Raw genomic sequence first — 21,298 nt, 5'->3', positions numbered from 1 at the left:
AAAATCAAATGCTAAGGTTTTGAACTTCAGATTTGTGTAGGCTTTAAGTGTTTGGAATGCAGAGAGACTACAGGGGGCCCTTTGTATCCTAGTTATAAGGTTGTTCCCTGTTGGCATATTATTTACAAGAAGAAGCACAGCTCATTTAAATTGGCATACAAACTTGTTGGATGATAAAAGATCTAGTGAAAATCAAATGCGATTAGTCTTCATCATGTTTTTACTTGTTATGTATGATTTTATTTAATATATTATTGAAATAAAAAAATTTATAGATGTTATATTAATTGATAATGCTGTAAGTTGATTTTAAATTTTTTACAATACATGAGATATGCATGTTTGCAGCTTTGCATTATGAAGTTCAATGTGTTAAAAGACTCAATAGTCAATTTAGGCTTGCCCCCTGATGAGGCATGCCCAAAACGCTTTGACGCACAATCTGAAAAAATCAAATTCTGAAATGACCGCCACATCATATGCTGAGGCTTACACATTTGTACAAAATACACGCCATTTGCACCTTCTCAATTGTGGATTATTTTTTTTTGGTGTTCGAGTCTCAACTTAGATTTGGCTAGAAAACTATAACCAAATGTTTATTTGAAGGAATAATAAACAACAAAATATGAGTTTATCTCTAAAACTTTTGAACCCAAACCTTTCCAATGTAATTGGGAATTGGATCTTACATTAGGAAAATAATTTGAACTTTATAATTTTTATAATCATCTCTTGGCTTGATTTAGTTGCTGAATTCAAGTTAGTATTATTAGAACTGCATACAAATAAAATTTTATTTACTTATTTTTTCTAGAAAAATTCTCAAGAAGGCTTACGGCTCAACGCCTTATGGGTATGCTTCACCTCATAAGGGTTAAAATTGTTTGTCTTACACCTTTGCTTTTGGAAACATTGATAAAGTTTTTTTATCATAAACAAGCATCAATTTAGACACAGGAGAGAACGTCTCTTTAAAATCAACACCTTCCCTTTGAGTGAAACCCTTTGCTACTAGTCTAGCTTTATATCCTTTAGTGTTGCCATTACAGTCGTGTTTAGTCTTAAAGACCCATTTACAACCAACTGTTTAAAACCCTTCTGGAAAATCAACGATGTCCCAGACTTTATTCTATTTCATAGATTTCAACTCATCATTTATGGCATTGATCTATTTTTCAGAATCATTACTTTCAATGGCTCGTGGAAACGTAACCGGATCTTTACTAGTTCATAAATCATAATCGGCCTCTTGCAGATATATTAAATAATCGTTAGAAATAGCTGGTTTCCTTACTCTTTGAGATCTCCTTAATGCTATTTCTTGTGATTGTTCTGCAATTGGCTCAATGGTGACATTTCCATTATGAAGTGATCCATCACTAGTTTGTTGTTTAATGTTATCATACCTTTCAATAACCGAAGGAACAACAATATTTGTTAAAGGTCTAGATATCGGGATAGGAACCCGAATTTATTTAATGACCTCAATACGTGATACATCACTCCCACTAATTTCACCATTTTCAAGGAACTTTGCATTACTGGTTTCAACTATTCTCATACTATAGTTAGGACAGTAAAACCTCTACCCTTTAGAATTTTCTGGGTATCCAATAAAGTACCCATTTACAGTCCTTGAATCCAATTTCCTTTCATTTGGATTAGACTCTAATCTCTGCTGGACAACCCCAAACACGAAAGTGCCTTAAACTCGGTTTCCTTCCCGTCCACAATTCAAAAGGAGTTTTTTGAACCAAGCACATAAACAACTGTTTTAAGAGCCTCCATCCATAATGAAATGGGTACTGAGGAATTACTCAACATACTCTTAACCATTTCTATAAGAGTACGATTTCGCCTTTCAGCCACACCATTCTGCTGAGGCATACTAGACATTGTGTACTGAGCACAAATACCATGCTTTTATAGGAATTTAGCAAATGGTCTTGGACATTGTTTTATTCCGTCATACCTACCATAATACTCACCACCTCTATCAGATCGAATGATCTGCACCTTTTTATCTAGTTATCGCTTTACTTTAGCAATATATGCCTTTAAAGCATTTATTGCCTGAGAATTTTCATGCAACAAATAGATATAACTATAATGTGAAAAATCATCAATAAAGGTAATAAAATATTTTTCTCCACCTAAAGATGGTGAGTCAAAAGGCCCACATACATCAGTATGAACAATTTTCAGAAGATTTCCACTTCTTGTGGCTCCTTTCTTTGTATGTTTGGTTTGCTTTCCTTTAATGCAATCAACACATACATCGAAATCAATAAAATCAAGATTTGATAAAATCCTATTTTTTACTAATTTCTCCATTCTCTCTTTGGATATATGACCTAGTTTTTATGCCATAGGAAAGAAGAACTTTCATTAATTCTACTACATTTAGTTCCAACATTATGATGCAGGGTAAGGAGTGTTTCAGCAAACTTTTCATTAAGATTAAATTTATACAGCCCCTCATACAAAACACCAGAACCAACACATAAGTCACCTTTCATTAGATGAAAACCTTCATGTTCAATGTACAAACCGTAATCATCATTGTCTAATCTGGACATGGAAATTAATTTCTTGGAAATATTTGGAACATAAAAAGTATCAAATAGGTCTAAACAATGATCTGATTCTAGATACAACCAAAAAGTTCCAATACCCATAAGAGGTACTTGATTTTCCATTCCCCAAGACTATGAAGTGTTCATTTTCTTTTACGTTTTGGATCATAAGGTATCTCTGCATCGAGTTGGAAACATGAACAATAGAACTAGAATCACTCCACCATGTGTTAAAAGGAACTTGTGTCATGTGAGATTGGAAACATACATAAGCTAAAAGCTTACCTTTCTTTTCGAACCAGACTTTATGTTTTCTTTTCTTTAAATGCCCATAGCCATGACAAAAATAACACTTTGATCCATAATGTTCCTTCTTGCGAGCCTCATTACCATAAGAGGAACCCGCTACCTTTAATGGATTTTTCTTTAAACCTTTCTTTGATTTCTTTCCTTTACTTCCAACTGCGTGACTCATGACATTAATTAAATGTTGTCCTTGCCGTTTAAGTCTTACCTCTTCTTGAGTTAACATCCACTTTTCTTTAATGGTATTATAGTGAGTCTGAAAAGGCCCGTACTGAGAAGGCAAAGAATTCAAAATAAACTGAACAAGAAAGCTTTCAACAACATTCATTCCCAGAGTATTAAGTCTAGCAGATAGATTAGTCATATCCAAGACATGTTCGTTCATTCCTATACTACCATCAGATTTCATTGTGGTCGGTTCTGCCATTAACCTCCTTGCAAGGGACTTATCTGCTAAGCGAAATCTATCCTCCATAGCATTAAGATATTCCTTTGCATTATCTAGTTGAGGAAGTGTTGATTTGATATTATTTTCTATACACATTTGCATGAACATCATACTTAATCTGTTTGACCTTTTCCATGACCTATACAAAGCTCGCTGCTTCGAACTGCTTGCATCAGTAATAGCAGCCGTTTATCTATACACAAAGCTTAGTCTAGATCCAGAACACCAAGGTGAAACCGAATCTGTTCATTCCAGTTAGAGAAATTTGTCCCATTGAAGATTGGAACAGAAGAAGCCAGCGAATGCAATGAAAGAGAAATGAACACTGCAATAACACAACATGCTCACACACATTAATGCTTTGAGTTTAAAACATTTCATTAGTAAATTGCGTTCAATCTTTGGATCAACTTATGCAATATACTAACACTTTACATTTACTGGTGATTTTCACCCATCCAGGCATAATTGATAACCTTTATAAAGTTTGATTGGTCTGTCACCTTTGGGCAGACATCCCAATCTCACTACCATTCTTTCAATTATCCTGATTAATTCAATGATTATTTGAAAGTTGGTGCACCTTTGGGTCAGCCATAATATTCAAATAACAATTCTTTTATAATTTTTGCAAGATTATATTTCAATCAACATTTACAACTTTTCTCAGCAAGATCACTTTGGTGACAACTTGCTAACCATAATAGAAAATTGATTAATACCTTATTCAATAAAATTTATCCATAATTTTCAGCAAATAATTGATTCCCCAATACAAGAATTTTACTTTATTACTTTTATGTAAAATTCCCTAGCCCTTGCATGCATAATTATGACTTTCCACCCAATATATATGGGTCCATAACATTGCTTCCATTATTAATTTACCATTATAGGACATTAATGTTCCATTCTTAATCAAGCAATGAATGGTTTGCACGCATCTTATTTAATGGCTCATTTTAGTATTTCTTTCGTAGGGAAAAGCGTTAGTCCGCCCGTTAGACTTGTCGACAAGTGGACACATTAGTCAACGAGTGTTTAACACCCGTTCGGCGACGAAACCAAGGGATTTGTTGACGAGGCACTGTCGGACCAGCGAGCTTTGTATAGGTCATAGGAAAGGTCGAACAAGTTAAGTATGATGTTCATGCAGATGTGTATAGCAAATAATGTCAAATCAACACTTCCTCAACTAGATAATGCAAAGGAATATCTTAAGGCTGTGGAGGATAGATTTCGTTCAGCAGATAAGTCCCTTGCAGGGAGGTTAATGGTAGAACCGACCACAATGAAATCTGATGGTAGTAGAGGGATGAACGAACATGTCCTGGATATGACTAATCTATCTGCTAGACTTAATACTCTGGGAATGAATGTTGTTGAAAGCTTTCTTGTTCAGTTTATTTTGAATTCTTTGCCTTCTCAGTACGGGCCTTTTCAGATTCACTATAATACCATTAAAGAAAAGTGGAATGTGAATGAATTGGCAAACATGTTAACTCAAGAAGAGGCAAGACTTAAACGGCAAGGACAACATTCAATTAATGTCATGAGTTACGCAGTTGGAAGTAAAGGAAAAAAATCAAAGAAAGGTTTAAAGAAAGATCCATTTAAGGTAGCGGGTTCTTCTTATGGTAATGAGGCTCGCAAGAAGGAACATTATGGACTAAGAGTGTTATTTTTGTCGTGGCTATGGGCATTTAAAGAAAAGTTGCCCGAAACGTAAAACTTGGTTCGAAAAGAAAGGTTAGCTTTTAGCTTATGTATGTTTCGAATATCACATGACACAAGTTCCTTCTAACACATGGTGGATTGATTCTAGATCTATTGTTCATCTTTCTAACTCGATGCAGCGATACCTTACGATCCAGAATGTAAAGGAAATTGAACACTTCATAGTCATGAGGAATGGAAAATCAAGTACCTGTTATGGGTATTGAAACTTTTCGGTTGTATCTAGAATCAGGTCATTGTTTAGACCTGTTTGATACTTTTTATGTTCCAAATATTTCTAGGAACTTAATTTCCATGTCCAGATTAGATGATGATTATGGTTTGTACTTTGAACATGAAGGATTTCGTCTAATTAAAGGCGACTTATTTGTTGGTTCTGGTGTTTTGTATGAGGGGCTGTATAAATTTAATCTTGATGAGAAGTTTGCTGAAACACTCCTTACTTTGCATCATAATGTTTGAACTAAACGTAGTAGAATTAATGAAAATTCCTCTTTCTTGTGGCATAATAGACTGGGTCATATATCCAAAGAGAGAATGGAGAGATTAGTAAAAAATAGGATTTTATCAAATCTTGATTTTACTGATTTCGATATATGTGTTGATTGCATTAAAGGAAAACAAATCAAACATATAAAGAAAGGAGGCACAAGAAGTGGAAATCTTCTGGAAATTGTTCATACTGATGTATGTAGACCTTTTGACTCACCATCTTTAGGTGGAGTTTATCACCTTTATTGATGATTTTTCATGTTATGGTTATATCTGTTTGTCGCATGAAAAGTCTTAGGCAATAGATGCTTTGAAGGCATATATTGCTGAAGTGGAGCGACAACTAGATAAAAAAGGTGAAGATCATTCGATCTGATAGAGGTGATGAGTATTATGGTAGGTATGATGGAATAAAACAATGTCCATGACCATTTGCTAAATTCCTAAAAGAGCATGGTATTTGTGTTCAGTACACAATGCTTGGTACGCCTCAATAGAATGGTGTGGCTGAAATTCGGAATCGTACTCTTATAGAAATGATTAGGAGTACGTTGAGTAATTCCTCAGTATCCATTTCATTATAAATGGAGGCTCTTAAAATAGCTGTTTATGTGCTTAATCGGGTTCTTAGTAAGGGAGTTCAAAAAACTCCTTTTGAATTGTGGACGGGAAGGAAACCGAGTTTAAGGCACTTTCGTGTTTGGGGTTGTCCAGCAGAGATTAGAGTCTATAATCCAAACGAAAGAAAATTGGATTCAAGGACTGTAAGTGGGTACTTTATTGGATACCCAAAAAAGTCTAAATGGTATAGGTTTTACTATCCTAACTATAGTATGAGAATAGTTGAAACTAGTAATGCAAAGTTCCTTGAAAATGGTGAAATTAGTGAGAGTGATGTATCACATATTGTGGTCATTAAAGAAATTCGGGTTCCTATCTCGATATCTAGACCTTTAACAGATATTGCTGTTCTTTTAGTTATTGAAAGGTATGATAATATTAAACAACAAACTAGTGATGGATCACTTCATAATGGAAATGTCACCATTGAGCCAATTGTAGAACAATCACAAGAAATAGCCTTATGAAGATCTCAAAGAGTAAGGAAACCGGCTATTTATGATTATTTAATATATCTGCAAGAGGCTTGTTATGATTTAGGAACTAGTAAAGATCTGGTTACGTTTCCACAAGCCATTAATGTACAAATTTTTATACTATACATTCTCTGTTAATTTTAATTAATTTATAGTCTAGTGTAAACTTTCTATTATTTATATTTAAATTCATTTTTAGATCTCTTTCCAAGTCAAACAACATATTAAAATGTAAAAGTATCTTAGAAGCAATATTTTTTTTTTTAAAAAAAGCCAAAAATTAAAGCTACTCACAAAAAGGGATGTCTAATTTTCTTGATCAACTATTCTCCACAATGAAAATTTTTGATCCAATACAAGCATGGGCATAGAGGGGTGATGGGGTCAGTTGTGTGCTGTCTGAGATAGTTGCTGCTGCACCATGTTCAGGGCTGGGAAATTAATTTCTCTTTGCTTCTATATGTGGTGTTTAAGCATGGACATAATAAGATGATGTGGTTAAAGGATATGTGGTCTGGCCCTAGTTGCAGTGTCACTATCCATGTTGAAGTGGGGAAAAATTTCTTGCTTACTGCTGCAAAGAAGAGATGGAAGTTGCATTCCACTGTAAACTATGTTCGCCAAAGAGCTCATCTGAGTGATATCCTTGCTGGTCGGGGAACATGTGATGACAGAATTTGTTGTGGAGGAGAGGGAGGAGGATATACAGCATGAGATTGAGGGCATCACATAAGTTATTTTTTGTTTATCCTTATTATAAACATGTGAAGGTATTAGACTTTCACAAATATAACTGGGTTTTTTTTTTTTTTGGTGTGTAACTACGTTTTATTTCGGTTCCCCCATGCTGGATATCAGGGAAAGTTTTATATATTACATGGGGAAGCATGTGGCGTGAGCTGTTGGAATATGTTGGATTCTTGGTGCTAAAACATGACTGAACATGAGAATGCTCAGGAATCAAGGAGGATTTCTGGAAAGAATGCCACATAAATGTTATATAGCTATTGCCATGTGTTTGTTATAGTTGCAATAAAGAGTCATGGAAAGAAATGTATTGCATTGCAATGGTTAATTTTTCAAGTGTGACATGTCATCTCTGAGGAAATTCAAACCCTGAAACCCCAATGATACTCTTCCAGAGGCCACTTGGTATTTTGATTTTTGCAATGCTTTAGCTTCTTGGTACTTATTTGTTGATGGTGGTAACTCACTTTTGGCTTCATAATGTTACATATGTTGTGCACTTTTTGCCAAAAAAAGTATTTCTTAGAAGTGTTAACAATTTTGCAGGTGTGGAAAAATGTACAAAAGATTGGTTCTGAGATGCTGTCTCTTGCAAAGAGCGTTTCAGATATTACAAAGACTTCCTGTCATGAATGGGTAGGAAGAGCTGCATTGCTTTTTATCTTTATTTTTTGTTTTATTCATTTTTTTTTAAAATTTAAATTTTAGTGTAGTTACATATGCATGTGAAAGTTTTGTGTTTGGTTGTGGAATTATGGCTTATTTGGGAAGTTTTTCCTCATTAGGTTCAATCAAGGATTTTAACGTCTATGCAGGTGGGGGGCTCAGCACACAGCACTTTTGAAGATGGAAAACATGAGGTGAGGGGATTTTTTAGATTATTGTGCAGGTTTGGCTGTGTAGGCCTCAGCACACATCACTGTATCTTATTGCAGTTTTAATTAACTTGGTTTAAATTTTCTTTGGGATTTTATCAAGTTGGCATACTGAGAAAAAAAGATATTTGAATTGTCGCTGTAAAACAGTTCTGTGGCCGGGAAACTGATGCTAAGCTGGAGCAAATAGGGGCTTGTGGTGTGAATAAAGCTTGTGCTTGCAGGCGTTGTGGAGGCAAAGCAGATGGAAAGGACTGTCTTGTGTGTGATTCATGTGAGGAGATGTACCATGTGTCTTGCATTGAGCCTGCTGTCAAAGAGATTCCTGCAAGGAGTTGGTACTGTGCTGATTGTACTGCAAGCGGTATTGGATCACCTCATGAGAACTGTGTTGTATGTGAGAGACTGAATGCTCCAAAAGCCCGAAGTAATGCAGTCACTGACATTGTTGCAACTAATGAATTGGAAGAGAGTTCTGATTATATTATGGAAGATGGGCTTCAAGTTTTGGGAGGAAGCAGGATATTGTGTATTTGCAAAATTTGTCGAGGTGAGATAGAAAATGGTGAAAAGTTTCGGTTGTGTGGCCACCCTTATTGTCAGTTTAAGTGCTTACATGTGAGATGCCTGACAAGTAAGCAATTGAAATCATATGGCCCGCTTTGGTACTGCCCTTCTTGTCTATGTAGGGTGTGCCTCACTGATCGAGATGATGATAAGATTGTTTTATGTGATGGTTGTGATAATGCATACCACATCTATTGCATGGAACCACCACGGGCTTCAATTCCAAGAGGGAAATGGTTTTGCAAAAAGTGTGCACCTGAGATTCAGCGCATACGTAAGGCAAAAAGGGCATATGAGAGGTTAAAAAGGAAACAGAAAAAGGATGAGGAAGAGCATACACAGGCTTTTGAGAATCTTGAAAAGCAGGAGGAAAGTGATGGGAAAGACGAATTAGAAAGAGCAGGTGGAGTGGACATGCTTTTGACAGCTGCCAAAACTCTAAATTATGAGGAAAAATTGGCTGCCATCAAAATGAAGGGCTGAAGAGAATTTATATCTCAGGAGCAGTGAAGAACTTTTCAAGGTTTTCTATTGGTGAAGATTTTTGATTTTGCATGTGATGGCCCAGCACTAACAAAATTCTCTGCAGAAACTAATATTTTGTAGGTCGTCTACTGATAGATTTTACCAACCTTTCTAGTATATGTAAGTTGGGGCAGGACAGGATTCTGTGGAGGTTGTATATTGCTGATCTACTTTTAAAACTGTAGCGTATAGTTCGATCCCTGCTGAAGTGAAGGGGGTCAGCAAACCATAGGACCAATTTGCTCTAGATGAACATTGAAAGAGCTGCTCGTTGCTGTGAATGTTCAGCGATTTGTACCTTGTTGCCCTCTTGTAAAAAATGAACTAAAATACCCAAATCATGTGCTGTTTTTTGATGAGGAAAATATTGTTTTGTTGGGTGTAATTATCCTCATCGATGAGGATTAGTGTGTAATTGTATTATGTATTATTGTTATCGATGATTCGATGGTACCAGTTAGGACAATAACATCGAATTCTGTAAGTAACAAATATATTTTGGGTTTGGTCTCCAGTTGCTCCTTGATTACATGCAGATCATGAACAACTAGGGGATATGGATCTGTTGAATTTGATACTTCTGTTGAACCTTGTTCTGGATGTACGAGTCCTCAGAGATCAATACTGGGGGATCTACTTTTATAGTTTTTCAACTGAATAATATCTTCTACAAGAATAAACAAAACAAGATAAAGTGACGAAGCTCATATTATTTGTAACTTTGGAAGTTTGCAGGAAATGACGCATAAATTGGTCCATTGTTGGGTGAAATTTTGGATATTTTCTTTCGTGACCCTATCATCAAATTACCAGAGTTCAATTGTACAATATATATAACAATTCATTTTGGTAGCAAATGTTGGAATGTCACTGTTACGGCTGTTGAAAAAATGCATCATTTACAAAATGCATCGTCTGGTAGATTTGTTTATTTGAATGTGTAATTGTTAGATGGAAGGAGAACGTGGGGCCTTTTGGCAGAAGTACGCAAGGGTTCTTTGGCACTCAAGCCTAACTTACGAATCAAGAATTAACTAGTCGAGTTATACTTTTGTAAGCAGTGTGTATGTAGTGAGAGGGTGGATGAAACAATAGTCTGAGTTTTCCTAAGGAGTTTTTCAAGTCATAACTAGTCTAGTACATGAAAAGAAGTGAAAGTCTCCTTTTAATTTTTCTTTTTCTAGGACATCACATGACTTAAGATAGCAAGAATTGCAACCATAGTCAAGTATAAGACCATGAACAAGCTTTACTTATGACTATTTGTAACATTTATATGGTCAATGTCTATAAACTTTAATACTTAATACTATTGAATTTTGTCTATGGATGGATGTATATTTTCAACTGACATCCTATAGATTCCTTATCTTTGAGGTCCCTACACTTCATTAAGAATGATGTTGGGTTGCTTGGTCTTTTTCATTGGTTATTGGTTTATCCATTGCACTTGGATCTTCAGTTTTAGCACTGGATGACTTGATGCAACTAGTACGAAACACTAGATGGACTCTCATCCAAGATTGAGGATCAACCTTGTAAGAGGCCTTCTTAACTTTGGCGAAGATAGGGGTTGATCTTTTATATTTACAAAGCTGCCTTCCATCTTTATTTTGGATGGAGCTTAGCAAGCAATTGGTCTCCCACATTGAAGTACAATAGTATTCTCCCTTGATCTGTAAACTTCTTCATTTGCTTGGTAGATTTCTTTAGGTATGCTTAGGCAATCTTCACATTTTGTCACAATTTTTTTTTGATGAAAATGTACACTTTGACTCTTTACTCTGTAAGGACATCCATCGTGTAAGCTAACAATGATTACTGTCTTGTAACAAGCTCAAAAGGACCTTATCGGTTGTTGAGCTTTTTTAAGCATTGAAGTAAAACTAGGCCACATTGAGTAACTATAACCAAATCTTGTAGTTGCATTAACCAAATCTTTGTTGGCCTCACAAGTCTTAGAATCTTGTTTTGATGATAACAAAGCAAATGAACTTAACATATTTGGTTAAGTGATGATTTAGGATTCAAGTGTTCAAGAACAAGTGCTTGACAAAGTCTTTTGAAAGCTTGATATCAAATATACAAGATCTTATGAAGTTAAAGACTATTGAAGCTTAAAGTCAAGTCAAACATGAAGGAAGTCAAAGCAAAAACGTGAAGACAGTGAGAGCAAAACAAATACATGAAGACTTAGCGCTTAAAAAGTTATAGTCTTTTAAAAAGTTTCATGTAAGTATTTCAAATGATTTCAATATGGATGCATGAAGCTCTTAGGTTAATTACTTGAACCTAGATATCTTTTAAAATACTTGGAAAATATTTTTATAAGATCAAAAGTTATTTCAAAAATGTTAAAATTATTTTTGGAATGAAAAACACCAAAACAAGATTCTCCAAACTTTTTTTTTTTTTTTTCTCTATATCTACATTGATGTGCAATTTTCTCTATCAATGGTTTCCTATCTTAAAAAATGTGCAACATGAAAGTTGTAGGATTTTTTTCTTTGCTTTCTTTTGATACCAAGATCGTCTTATTTAGAGTTTTATAGTGAAAGTTATACCCAAAATATTAAAGGGTGGTTGAAGTTGATAGCAGGATAGACGACTGACATTTTATGAGTTTTTTAAGAAAGAAAACAGAATCGAGTCAAGCGACTGACCTCTTAGGCTCTGGCGATTGACCTTGTATTGTGTTTCAAAAATACGCTGAAATTTAAAAGGCACAGACAACTAACCTTCAGGATTAGGCGACTGACCTTTGTGATTTTAAATTTATAATAGCAAGGGAAACTTTCCAAATTTGATTGCTTGACCCCAAAACTTTGTGAAAACTTAGGAAACACTCCAAGTAACTTGGGCAACATGAAAAATTACTTTTTAACTCTATAAATACATGTTATTCACATGAATTAAACAACAACTAGCAAGCATATACGAATTGAAAATTCAGAATACTATTGCTGAAATTTTGCTGAACCTATTGCTGTGCTATTATTGACAAAGCCAAGGTTTTTCTAATTTATTTACATTGAGAATTTCAATTCTAAATCTGAAATCTGGTAACAATCATCTGAGCTTCATATTTCTATATTGATTTTGATTGAAGTATATTGTGATATTCAATTGTACTAATATGCTCTTGTTGAGAGTGTTACTTGTACACAAATTGTTTTTTTTTTTTTTTTAACAGTTTAGGTTTGTTGAATCGTTGGACAAGCAAGAAGGGGTATTCTTGTTAGAGAGAGATTTGTTTTCATGGTTTAGGGGATTGAATCGTTGCCTAGCGGGAGGGGATTCTCGTTAGAGAAGCGAACTCCACCTTTGAGGGAGAGAGGTTGTAACTTTGACCTAATAAAGAAAGTTGGAATCCTCATAGCGATTGCTTGGGGCAAGTTTAAGAGGAACAACTTGAATCATGAAAGAATAACTCATTTTCAAAAATATTTTTAAATGTTTTTTATTTGGGTAGATGAACAATAAGTGATGAGTAATTAGGGCATAAAGGAACAATTTTTTGTTTGTTTATTTTCTTTTACTAGCGCGTGGCATGAGATTGTAAAACTACAAAATGAAACTTACACGGAGTATGATTATTTCACACCAGAGATGGTTGTGAATAGAAATTTATCGTAAATTCAAGAGAAATAACGTTCGTTATAGAGGAAATTACTAGCTTGACATAAGAAGTTTATGTGAAGGACTCTGATCCTTTCCCCTACCTCTTCCACATCCATTTCTTATTTTTTTTTTATTCACTCAATAATTGTTAAGGAGCACTAGTCTTGAAAATCAAGTTTCTGTGATATGTCAAAGGTCCCTATGTAGTAATCTTAAAAATAAAAAAAATAAAATAAAATAATAATTAAAAAAATTTAATTTTTTTAAAAATATTATTATTAAAAAATTTTTAAAAATAATAATTTAATTAATTGAATAAATAAATAATTAACATTAATTAAATAATATATATATATATATATATATATATGTTAGGATAAGATTCAATTTGAGATTGAAATCTCAGATTGAATCAACAGAGAGCCGCCGCCCCACCTCTGCGCACAGTTTCATTTCTTCGTTCTCTCCTCGTCTCCTTTCTCCCACTCTCCTCCACCACATTTCTGATATTTGGCTAATAAAAAATCCGAAAATACCGTTGGATTCTGCTCGCTACCACCGACATTTCTATTGGAGCGGATATGTTGTAGGAGCGGCGTAGGCATATCTCCTGGGGTAAGGCCAAATTTCAAACTTATCTCAATTTCTCTTAAATTATAAACCCCATTAACAAACGAAAATTACCAGGAGACTCGTGGGAAGATTCTCTACAATCTAATTGGAGCGAGTTTTTGAATTGGAGCTCCGGGGTACCAATCCTAAATCAGGGGTAAGTTTGGTAATTTAGGATTTTATTGGGCTATTTAGGGTATTCATAACTTAGAGAAATTTTAGGGAAAATTGTTCTAAGAATTATGATGGATAATATGGTGAAATTTAAATTTCAGGATTTCAGGGGTTTTTGAATGCCTGGGGTGTTAGCGGACTTTTTGTAGGAATCAGGTAAGGGGATTAAGTTAAGTCAACAATTTTATGAAATTTGAATCAATTAAATTGTTATGCTTATATAAATATATTTATTTATTTATTCATTTGGGAATTTAAAGGCTATTTTGAAAACCAACCGTTCAAAATGGATTTTACAAACTTAGGATATACGGTATGATATTTTTGAATAAAATGAACGATGGAAGGCTTGTTTATTTATATAGATATGTTAGAATGTGAAAAATTGTGTGTCACATGATTTAATTTGTATGGATTATTATATATCTGGATTTGGGATTTTGAAATACTGGAATTGTTGTGAAAAATATTGGAAATGCTTGTGAAAACACTGGAACTGTTTATGAAATGTAGGGGTTTGAACTAACGGTCAGTGGCCAGGTAATGTTTGATTGGCTAAGGGCCAGGATTATTATTTGACGGCCAAGGGCCGAGTTTTAATTAATGGTTATATGCCGGATTGTATTTTTGGCTGGGGGGCGGGTTTTTGGAATAATAGGAAATATACATGAATTAATGTTTTAAATGATATTTTCTATTATTTAAATTACATGATATGCTTTAGGAACCCTGGGGACCAGTGTAGTGTGAGCGCGGTACCGTTGCTAGAGATTTGTTATGTAACCATGTGCGCCCATACCTGTGCTGAGAGGTGTAGGATGGCCTTGTCCGATTTGCCTACATGAGGAAAATGCACCCTGGGGTGAGGGTAATAGGACCAGTAGTTGGAGTTGCGTGTACCCGCGGAGTATATTAGCGGAGAGTATAGATGACTATTGTCTGGGTGGATCCCCCAGGACATTAGTCCAGCCTTCAGGCCGCACAACTCGTGTCATGGGAATGTAAATGACGTGTTTGTCACAGAGAGTGTCTTATATGCATATCTGTTAATTTATATGAATATGGTTAATTAATAAGATAACTTCGAGGGCTTACTGAGAAATGTGAGTGCCCTGGTAGCAGTAATGGTACTAGAGCAGAAGGAAACTACTTGTATGGACGGGTAATCTTCTGGAAATTACTTGTATGGGCGGGTAATCTTCTCTATCCTCGGCTAATTGTGTGTGTGAGTGTGAAATAAGAATGTTTTCATAAATGTGTTTAACTGCTTAGTGAACTGGTTATTTTCTGTACACTAAATGCATGCTGGCCACACACTGACATTAACTTAGTCTTTCCCTTACTGAGCTATGTCTCACCCCTACTTTACAAACTGTCTTTTCAGGGAATCCTAGAGATCGGGTCTAGCGAGCTAGAGGAGCCGGGCTAGTGGTGTAAATTTATGTAGGTAGTGTGTAGATAGATATTTTAATTTTGTTTAGTTTTATGGGATGTTGTTATATGAAAATGGATACTTTTATGTATAAAGATAGTTAGAACTCTGGTAATGTAATTTGAGGATTTTATATTTTATTTCCGCTGCGTATGTGTGTTTTATATTTGATGAATAAGGTATCAGGTACACTGACGTCACTAAAGTAGCACTCCGGGCCCACGTGGCGGGTTGAGGTTGTTACACCCTATGTTGGTGCAATGGGGCGTTTTTACAGGCAAAATAGTGGTTCATCAATTGTGAGGTATGTTGATGCAGACTATGCAGGGAGCTTTGATGATAGAAGGTTAACAATAGGTTTTGTGTTTACTGTTGTGGGAAGGCCTACTTGTTGGAAGCCTAGGGCACAGTCTCGGGTTGGTACATCTACAACTAAATCGCGGTTCATGGTAGAAGTCGAAGCTTCTAAAGGCAAGTTCAAGCCTTGCTTGGACTTAGTGTTTGTCTCCAATTGCTACAAGGGAGACGGTCCCAACCTAATGTCCCATGATCAAAGTGGAGCAGCGAGTTCATGTTTTCAGTTTCTCCTAAGGGGCGTATATTCGTCAAGGTGGAAATTGTTGTGATATGTGGCTCATATACAGAGTGGAGTGCATGTACAAAGAAGAAAATATGGTAGAAAATCAAGATGTTGGGGTGCAGCAAGGGAAACCATTGATGGTTTGGCCACACAGTCGACGGAATCTAGCACGGTTTGGCCCAATTTCAGAGTTTTTACATTTTGTTTGAAACCGTAGATGGTTTGCCTGTAACCGTCAACGGTTTGACTCGAGATTCCAGTGCAGATTCTCAAATTTTGAATAAAGGGACGTTAAGTTGGCTGGGGTTTGGAGGGAAAACCTCTTGGAACTTTATATATACGTTGTGTCAAAGTTATATAGAGTGTGGTTGATGTATTGTTTATGTCCTTTGGACAAGAAGATAGTGAAATTGTTGTCGTTTGCTCCCGTGGATGTAGGCATTGCTGAACCATGTAACTCTTTGTGTATTTGTGTTGTTTCTATTGCTTTCATTACAGTCATTGTACTTGTCATTTCTATATTATTCACTGTTAAGTGCTGCACTTGTGTGATTGTTTATTTTGTTATGCAATACGATTTATACAACAATATACGTATATATGAATATATATATATATATATATATATATATGTATGTATGTATGTATATATGTATGTATTTAAGTATATAACATATATATGAGTGTATACATTACATGTAAGTATTTTAATAGTGTGTGTATGTATATTATATGTAAATATAAGTATTTAAGTGCATGTGTAACGCCTTGAACCCGTAAACCCGGTTTGGTGCATTATACCTGAATAACCGTGCTACGTGGCGCCTTGAACCTGCTTGACTTGACCCGAGTGCCATGTAATCCATTTTCCTGTACCTGTTATTCTATTAACAATTACGCAGCGAAAAACATAACTATAATCCTTAACCAATAATACTAGAGTTTCTACATCTATTTACATCTCAAAAACATAACCATTCATCAACTAGCATTCACAACCCAGAAGACTTAAAACATAAAACATGAATCATAAAATATTTACATCCCAAAAATATCATTAAAATTATACCCTTTCCCTTTTCTGTAACCCAAAAATGCTGTAATAATGTAAAGACCTGGAAATTTAAAAGGATTAAAATAATTTAGAAAAAAAAAATAAAAAAATAAATAAAAGGAATGACGTGGGAAAAAGAAAAGAAAAATTTTAAAAAAAAGAAATTAAATTAAATTAAGATAAATTAAATAACTAAATTACTAGTTGTTAAATTAAATATTATTGCATTGGATTTAAAAAATAATAATAATTAAAATAAGATATATATATATATATATATATATATATATATATATATATATATCTTATATATACCAGAGTATAGGAATGAGTTATGATAAAAAATAGGAGATGGGTAGGTTAGTCATTGAGAAGTAGGTATGGTGTAGGGAAGTATAGGATTTTGTCTTAAAGCTTGGAGGCAGAAATCCCTTGGCGGATTTCTGTGATTTTCTGATTCATTCGACGGTTTCAGAAAACCATGGTAAATCCATCAACGGTGATGTTTCCTTACCGTGAGATTGGTCCTTATGTGGGGATCTTGGATTTATTGGATTTAATTTAATGATTATGTTGTTTGAAATTATGATATGAAATTCTTATCTCTTCTCTGTCCTTTTTCAGGATGGATTCTGGAGATGAAAATGTAAGGGTTGAAGAAAGGGAAGGTTCTGATACTTCCAGTGAGGAGGACATAGAATCCTCTAAGGTGTTACGGGGTATAGTCCGTCAGGTTCGGGCAGAGATGAAGAAGGAACCTAAAGAACCGAACTGTCCACCTGCAGGTCAGGGCTGCAGTATTAAAGAATTTATGAGGATGAACCCTCCAGCCTTTACAGGAAGACCCGATCCAGTGATTGCGAAAAATTGGGTACAGAAGATAGAGGAGATTATGGCTGTACTCGACTGCATAGACGAGCAGAAGGTCTGTTATGCTGCCTTTAAAATGATAGGAGAGGCGAAGCGCTGGTGGCGTTCTGCGAAGCTGCTAGAGGATCAAAGGACTGTAAAGATAGCCCTTACCTAGGAGAGATTCAAGGAGCTGTTCTTTGACAGGTATTTTCCTTCATCTGTCAGAGAAGAAAAGATTGAAGAGTTCACCAGTTTGACCCAGGGGGATATGACAGTTGCAGAGTATGCGGCTAAGTTTGTAGAACTGTCATGCTTTGCTCCATTTCTAATCCCAAATGAAGTAAGGAAAGTCAGGAAATTTGAAAAAGGCCCGAGGCAAGAGATTTATGAGCTAGTGGTGGGTTTTAGGTTCAGAATTTTTCAGAATGAGTTGATAAGGCATCGGTGTTGGAGAAGAGTATTCAGGGTAGCACTGAGCCTTCAGAGCATAAGAAGAGACCTGCACCATCTGCTTTTCAGTCTGAGGCCAGTCAGGGACCAGCGAAGAAAGGGAAGGAAACGGTAGGCTCTGTATGTCCGAAGTGTAATAAGAGACATAGGGGCGAATGCTGGTTTGGCACTCCAAATTGCTTCAGGTGTGGTAAGCTAGGGCATATCAAGAAGGATTGCCAGGAACCATTGCCTATGGTAGCTGCTCAGAATCAAGACCGTGGAAAACAGCAGGTACCACTTGGAAGAGGCGGTCCACCCCGGCTGTACACACTTCAGGCTGAGGAGGATGCTATCATGGATGCAGGTATGAGAGTATATTTAAGATAATGACATTTAATTTAATGATGAATGATTGAATGATTAATATGATGATATGTATGTTGACTTTTTATAGTGATAGTTAGCAAATGAATTTAAGTAAGATGAAGGGATGATTATTTAGTAAAATTTCGAGGATGAAATTTTATAAGGAGGGGAGAATGTAAAGACCCGAAAATTTAAAAGGATTAAAATAATTTAGAAAAAAAAAAAAAAAAAATAAAAGGAATGACGTGGGAAAAAGAAAATAAAAATAAAAAAAGAAATTAAATTAAATTAAGATAAATTAACTAACTAAATTACTAGTTGTTAAATTAAATATTATTGCATTGGATTTAAAAAAAAAATAATAATTAAAATAATATATATATATATATATATATATATATATATATATATATATAAAAGTTTAAAGTAATATAATATAAGAAGAAAAGAAGATAAGAAGATAAGAAGAAGAAGAAAGAAGAAACAGACAGCCGCCCCCCCCTCTGCACTGAAATTTTTTAAAATTTCTATACCAGCCACTACGTCTCCGTCTCTCTCATTCTCTCAATTTCTCGGCGAATTTGCAGCGGATCGAGAAATGGAAGGTACTGTTGATTGCTGGTTCCATTGCCGACATTTCTACTAGAACAGATTGGTCATGGGAACGACTTAGGCACTGCTTCTAGGGAAAGGTAATTTTTCCCCATTTTCTCAATTTTGCTTTAAATCTGCTGTTAAATCGGTGAACGGGTACCACCACGTGGTGCTAGTCGTCATCGTCGTCATTTTGACATAGGTAATTTTTCAATTGGAATTTTCTAGGCCCTACTCCAAAGCGAGAGTGAGATTTGGGAAATTTGGCAAATTAGTTAAATTTGTGGGTATAACTGTAAATTGAAAATTATGACCCTAGAAAATATTTAAATAGTATGTTATTTAGGAATAATTTAAATAAAATTAGGGTTTTTGATTTAGAGTTCAGGTAAGCGCTGCGGGTGTAATTTTGGGCTTCGCATGCATAATTTAGAAAATTAAATGAGATTATTAAATATTAGTTTAAATGTTAATTTGAGGTGTGTGGAGCCTAGGGAAGGTTAGATGGGTATTATTTTGGGGAAATATATTAATTAATTTGAGAAACTTGGTAATTTAGCTATATTTAAGGGTATATTTATTTATTTAGGAATTATGACCCTAGGAAATATTTAAATAATATTTTATTCAGGAATAATTTATTGAAATTAGGAATTTAATTTTAGGGTCCGGGTGAGCGCCACAAGTATTTTTCTAGAGTCCCTGTCGGTGTAGTTTGAGAATTAAGGTAAGGGGGAAATTTATATATTAAATCAGGTTTTTCATGAATTAAAAATGAATATGTATTTTTTTTATGTATTTATGTTTTTTATGTGGGTTTAAAATGCCAGTCATGAAATTTATGTTTTCTGAGCCTAGGATTGTCGATATAGTTATGTATGTGTGAAAGTAAACGAACGAAAGTGAAAGAAATTTTCTAAATAATTATGTAAGAAATGAAGTGTATTTTGAGCATGTAAATGTTAAATGTGGGTTGGCTTATTTTATGAGAAATATGTATGAATTTTACTGCTAAATTGTGTGGCATGAGAATTTGTGCACATATATGTTAAATGTATGAGATGCAGGCTAAGTAAGTAAAACAATAAGAATAAAATATGATATAGACAATGTTACCTGTGTATGTTAAATGCAACCATGTAAATGTACAATAAATGAAAGCCGGGTTAGCAGATCTAACTCATTTCTATGTGGACTAACTGATAACAGCTAAAAGGAGCTGTGTTAGAGTCTAGCGCATTTCTATGTGGATTAACAAATGACGGCTAAAGAGCGACTGTTGTACAAAGGAATGAAATGAAAATGTTATGAAATGAAATGACAAGAAATGATAATGCAATGAAATGAAATGTGAAATGTAAATGATACAAATGGGAAAGAGTCACTTAAAGTGAAACACAAGGAAATGTTAAGTTATGAACATGAAAGAATGTGATTGATTGAATAATGATGGAAAGAATGATGTATTATGATATTAAAAGTATTTATGTATGTAGACATGTTACGATTGGATGAGGCATACTCTTCGCCTGAGGGCTTACTGAGTAAGGCGAGTGCACTAGTAGTTTCAGATGTGGCAGTAGTTGCATAACGCACTAGGGTAGGTTTCGGCAGAGGGAACCTACTTGTATGGGCGGGTAGAATTCCCTATCCTTAGGGCCTTTTCTAGTAAACTATTATTAAACTGTGTGAGTACGAGATTAATCTACCACTTGAGGGCTTATTGAGTAAGGTGAGTGCTCTGATATGTTTTAATTGTGACCTTAGGGTTACCTAAGTATCAGAGCAGAGGGGTGCTACTTGTATGGGCGGGTAATCACCCCTATCCTTGGGTAATCTAGTGGGTTAAATATTTGCATGTGATTGTTTAGGTTCAGAAAACGATTCCAATGTTATATGATGATTTGCAAATGAAATAAAAATGATATCTATTTATCTCATGTTGGCCACACGTTGTTTTAATATGTATGTTTCTTCCCTCACTGAGATGTGTCTCACCCGAATATGATTATTTCTTTTTCAGGACATCCTCGAGGTCAAACTTAGGGAGCTCGAGGGTATTTAGCATTTTGAGGGACTTAAAGAGAAAGGGTATATTTTCATAATACTTTGGGGAAATGTAAATATTTATGTTATAAGTTTTTATGTTTTAAGCTTGTTGAGAACAGAATGGTTGTGAAAATACTGAAATGCTTTTGGAGATGTATG

The 21,298-nt window shown here is 34.9% G+C and overlaps 1 protein-coding gene across 5 annotated transcripts in view; it reads left to right on the top strand.

The window, feature by feature from the left end:
- The window catches only part of LOC131161666 (PHD finger protein EHD3), a 31,268-nt gene extending 21,381 nt beyond the window's left edge, over nucleotides 1-9,887 (top strand). For 3 of the 5 annotated variants that reach the window (XM_058117586.1, XM_058117587.1, XM_058117589.1), the window contains exons 4-6: nucleotides 7,953-8,042; nucleotides 8,192-8,266; nucleotides 8,432-9,887. In XM_058117586.1, coding sequence (XP_057973569.1) covers nucleotides 7,953-8,042; nucleotides 8,192-8,266; nucleotides 8,432-9,331 — 1,065 coding nt within the window. In that variant the 3' untranslated portion in view covers nucleotides 9,332-9,887. The remainder of the gene's footprint in view (nucleotides 1-7,952; nucleotides 8,043-8,191; nucleotides 8,267-8,431) is intronic. The other 2 variants (XM_058117588.1, XM_058117590.1) reach the window with 1 other exon arrangement.
- The last annotated feature ends 11,411 nt before the right edge of the window (nucleotides 9,888-21,298 follow it).

This window comes from Malania oleifera, chromosome 8 (assembly GCF_029873635.1).
Source record: "Malania oleifera isolate guangnan ecotype guangnan chromosome 8, ASM2987363v1, whole genome shotgun sequence".
Taxonomy (NCBI): domain Eukaryota; kingdom Viridiplantae; phylum Streptophyta; class Magnoliopsida; order Santalales; family Ximeniaceae; genus Malania; species Malania oleifera.
This window is presented reverse-complemented; position numbering and strand designations above follow the sequence as displayed.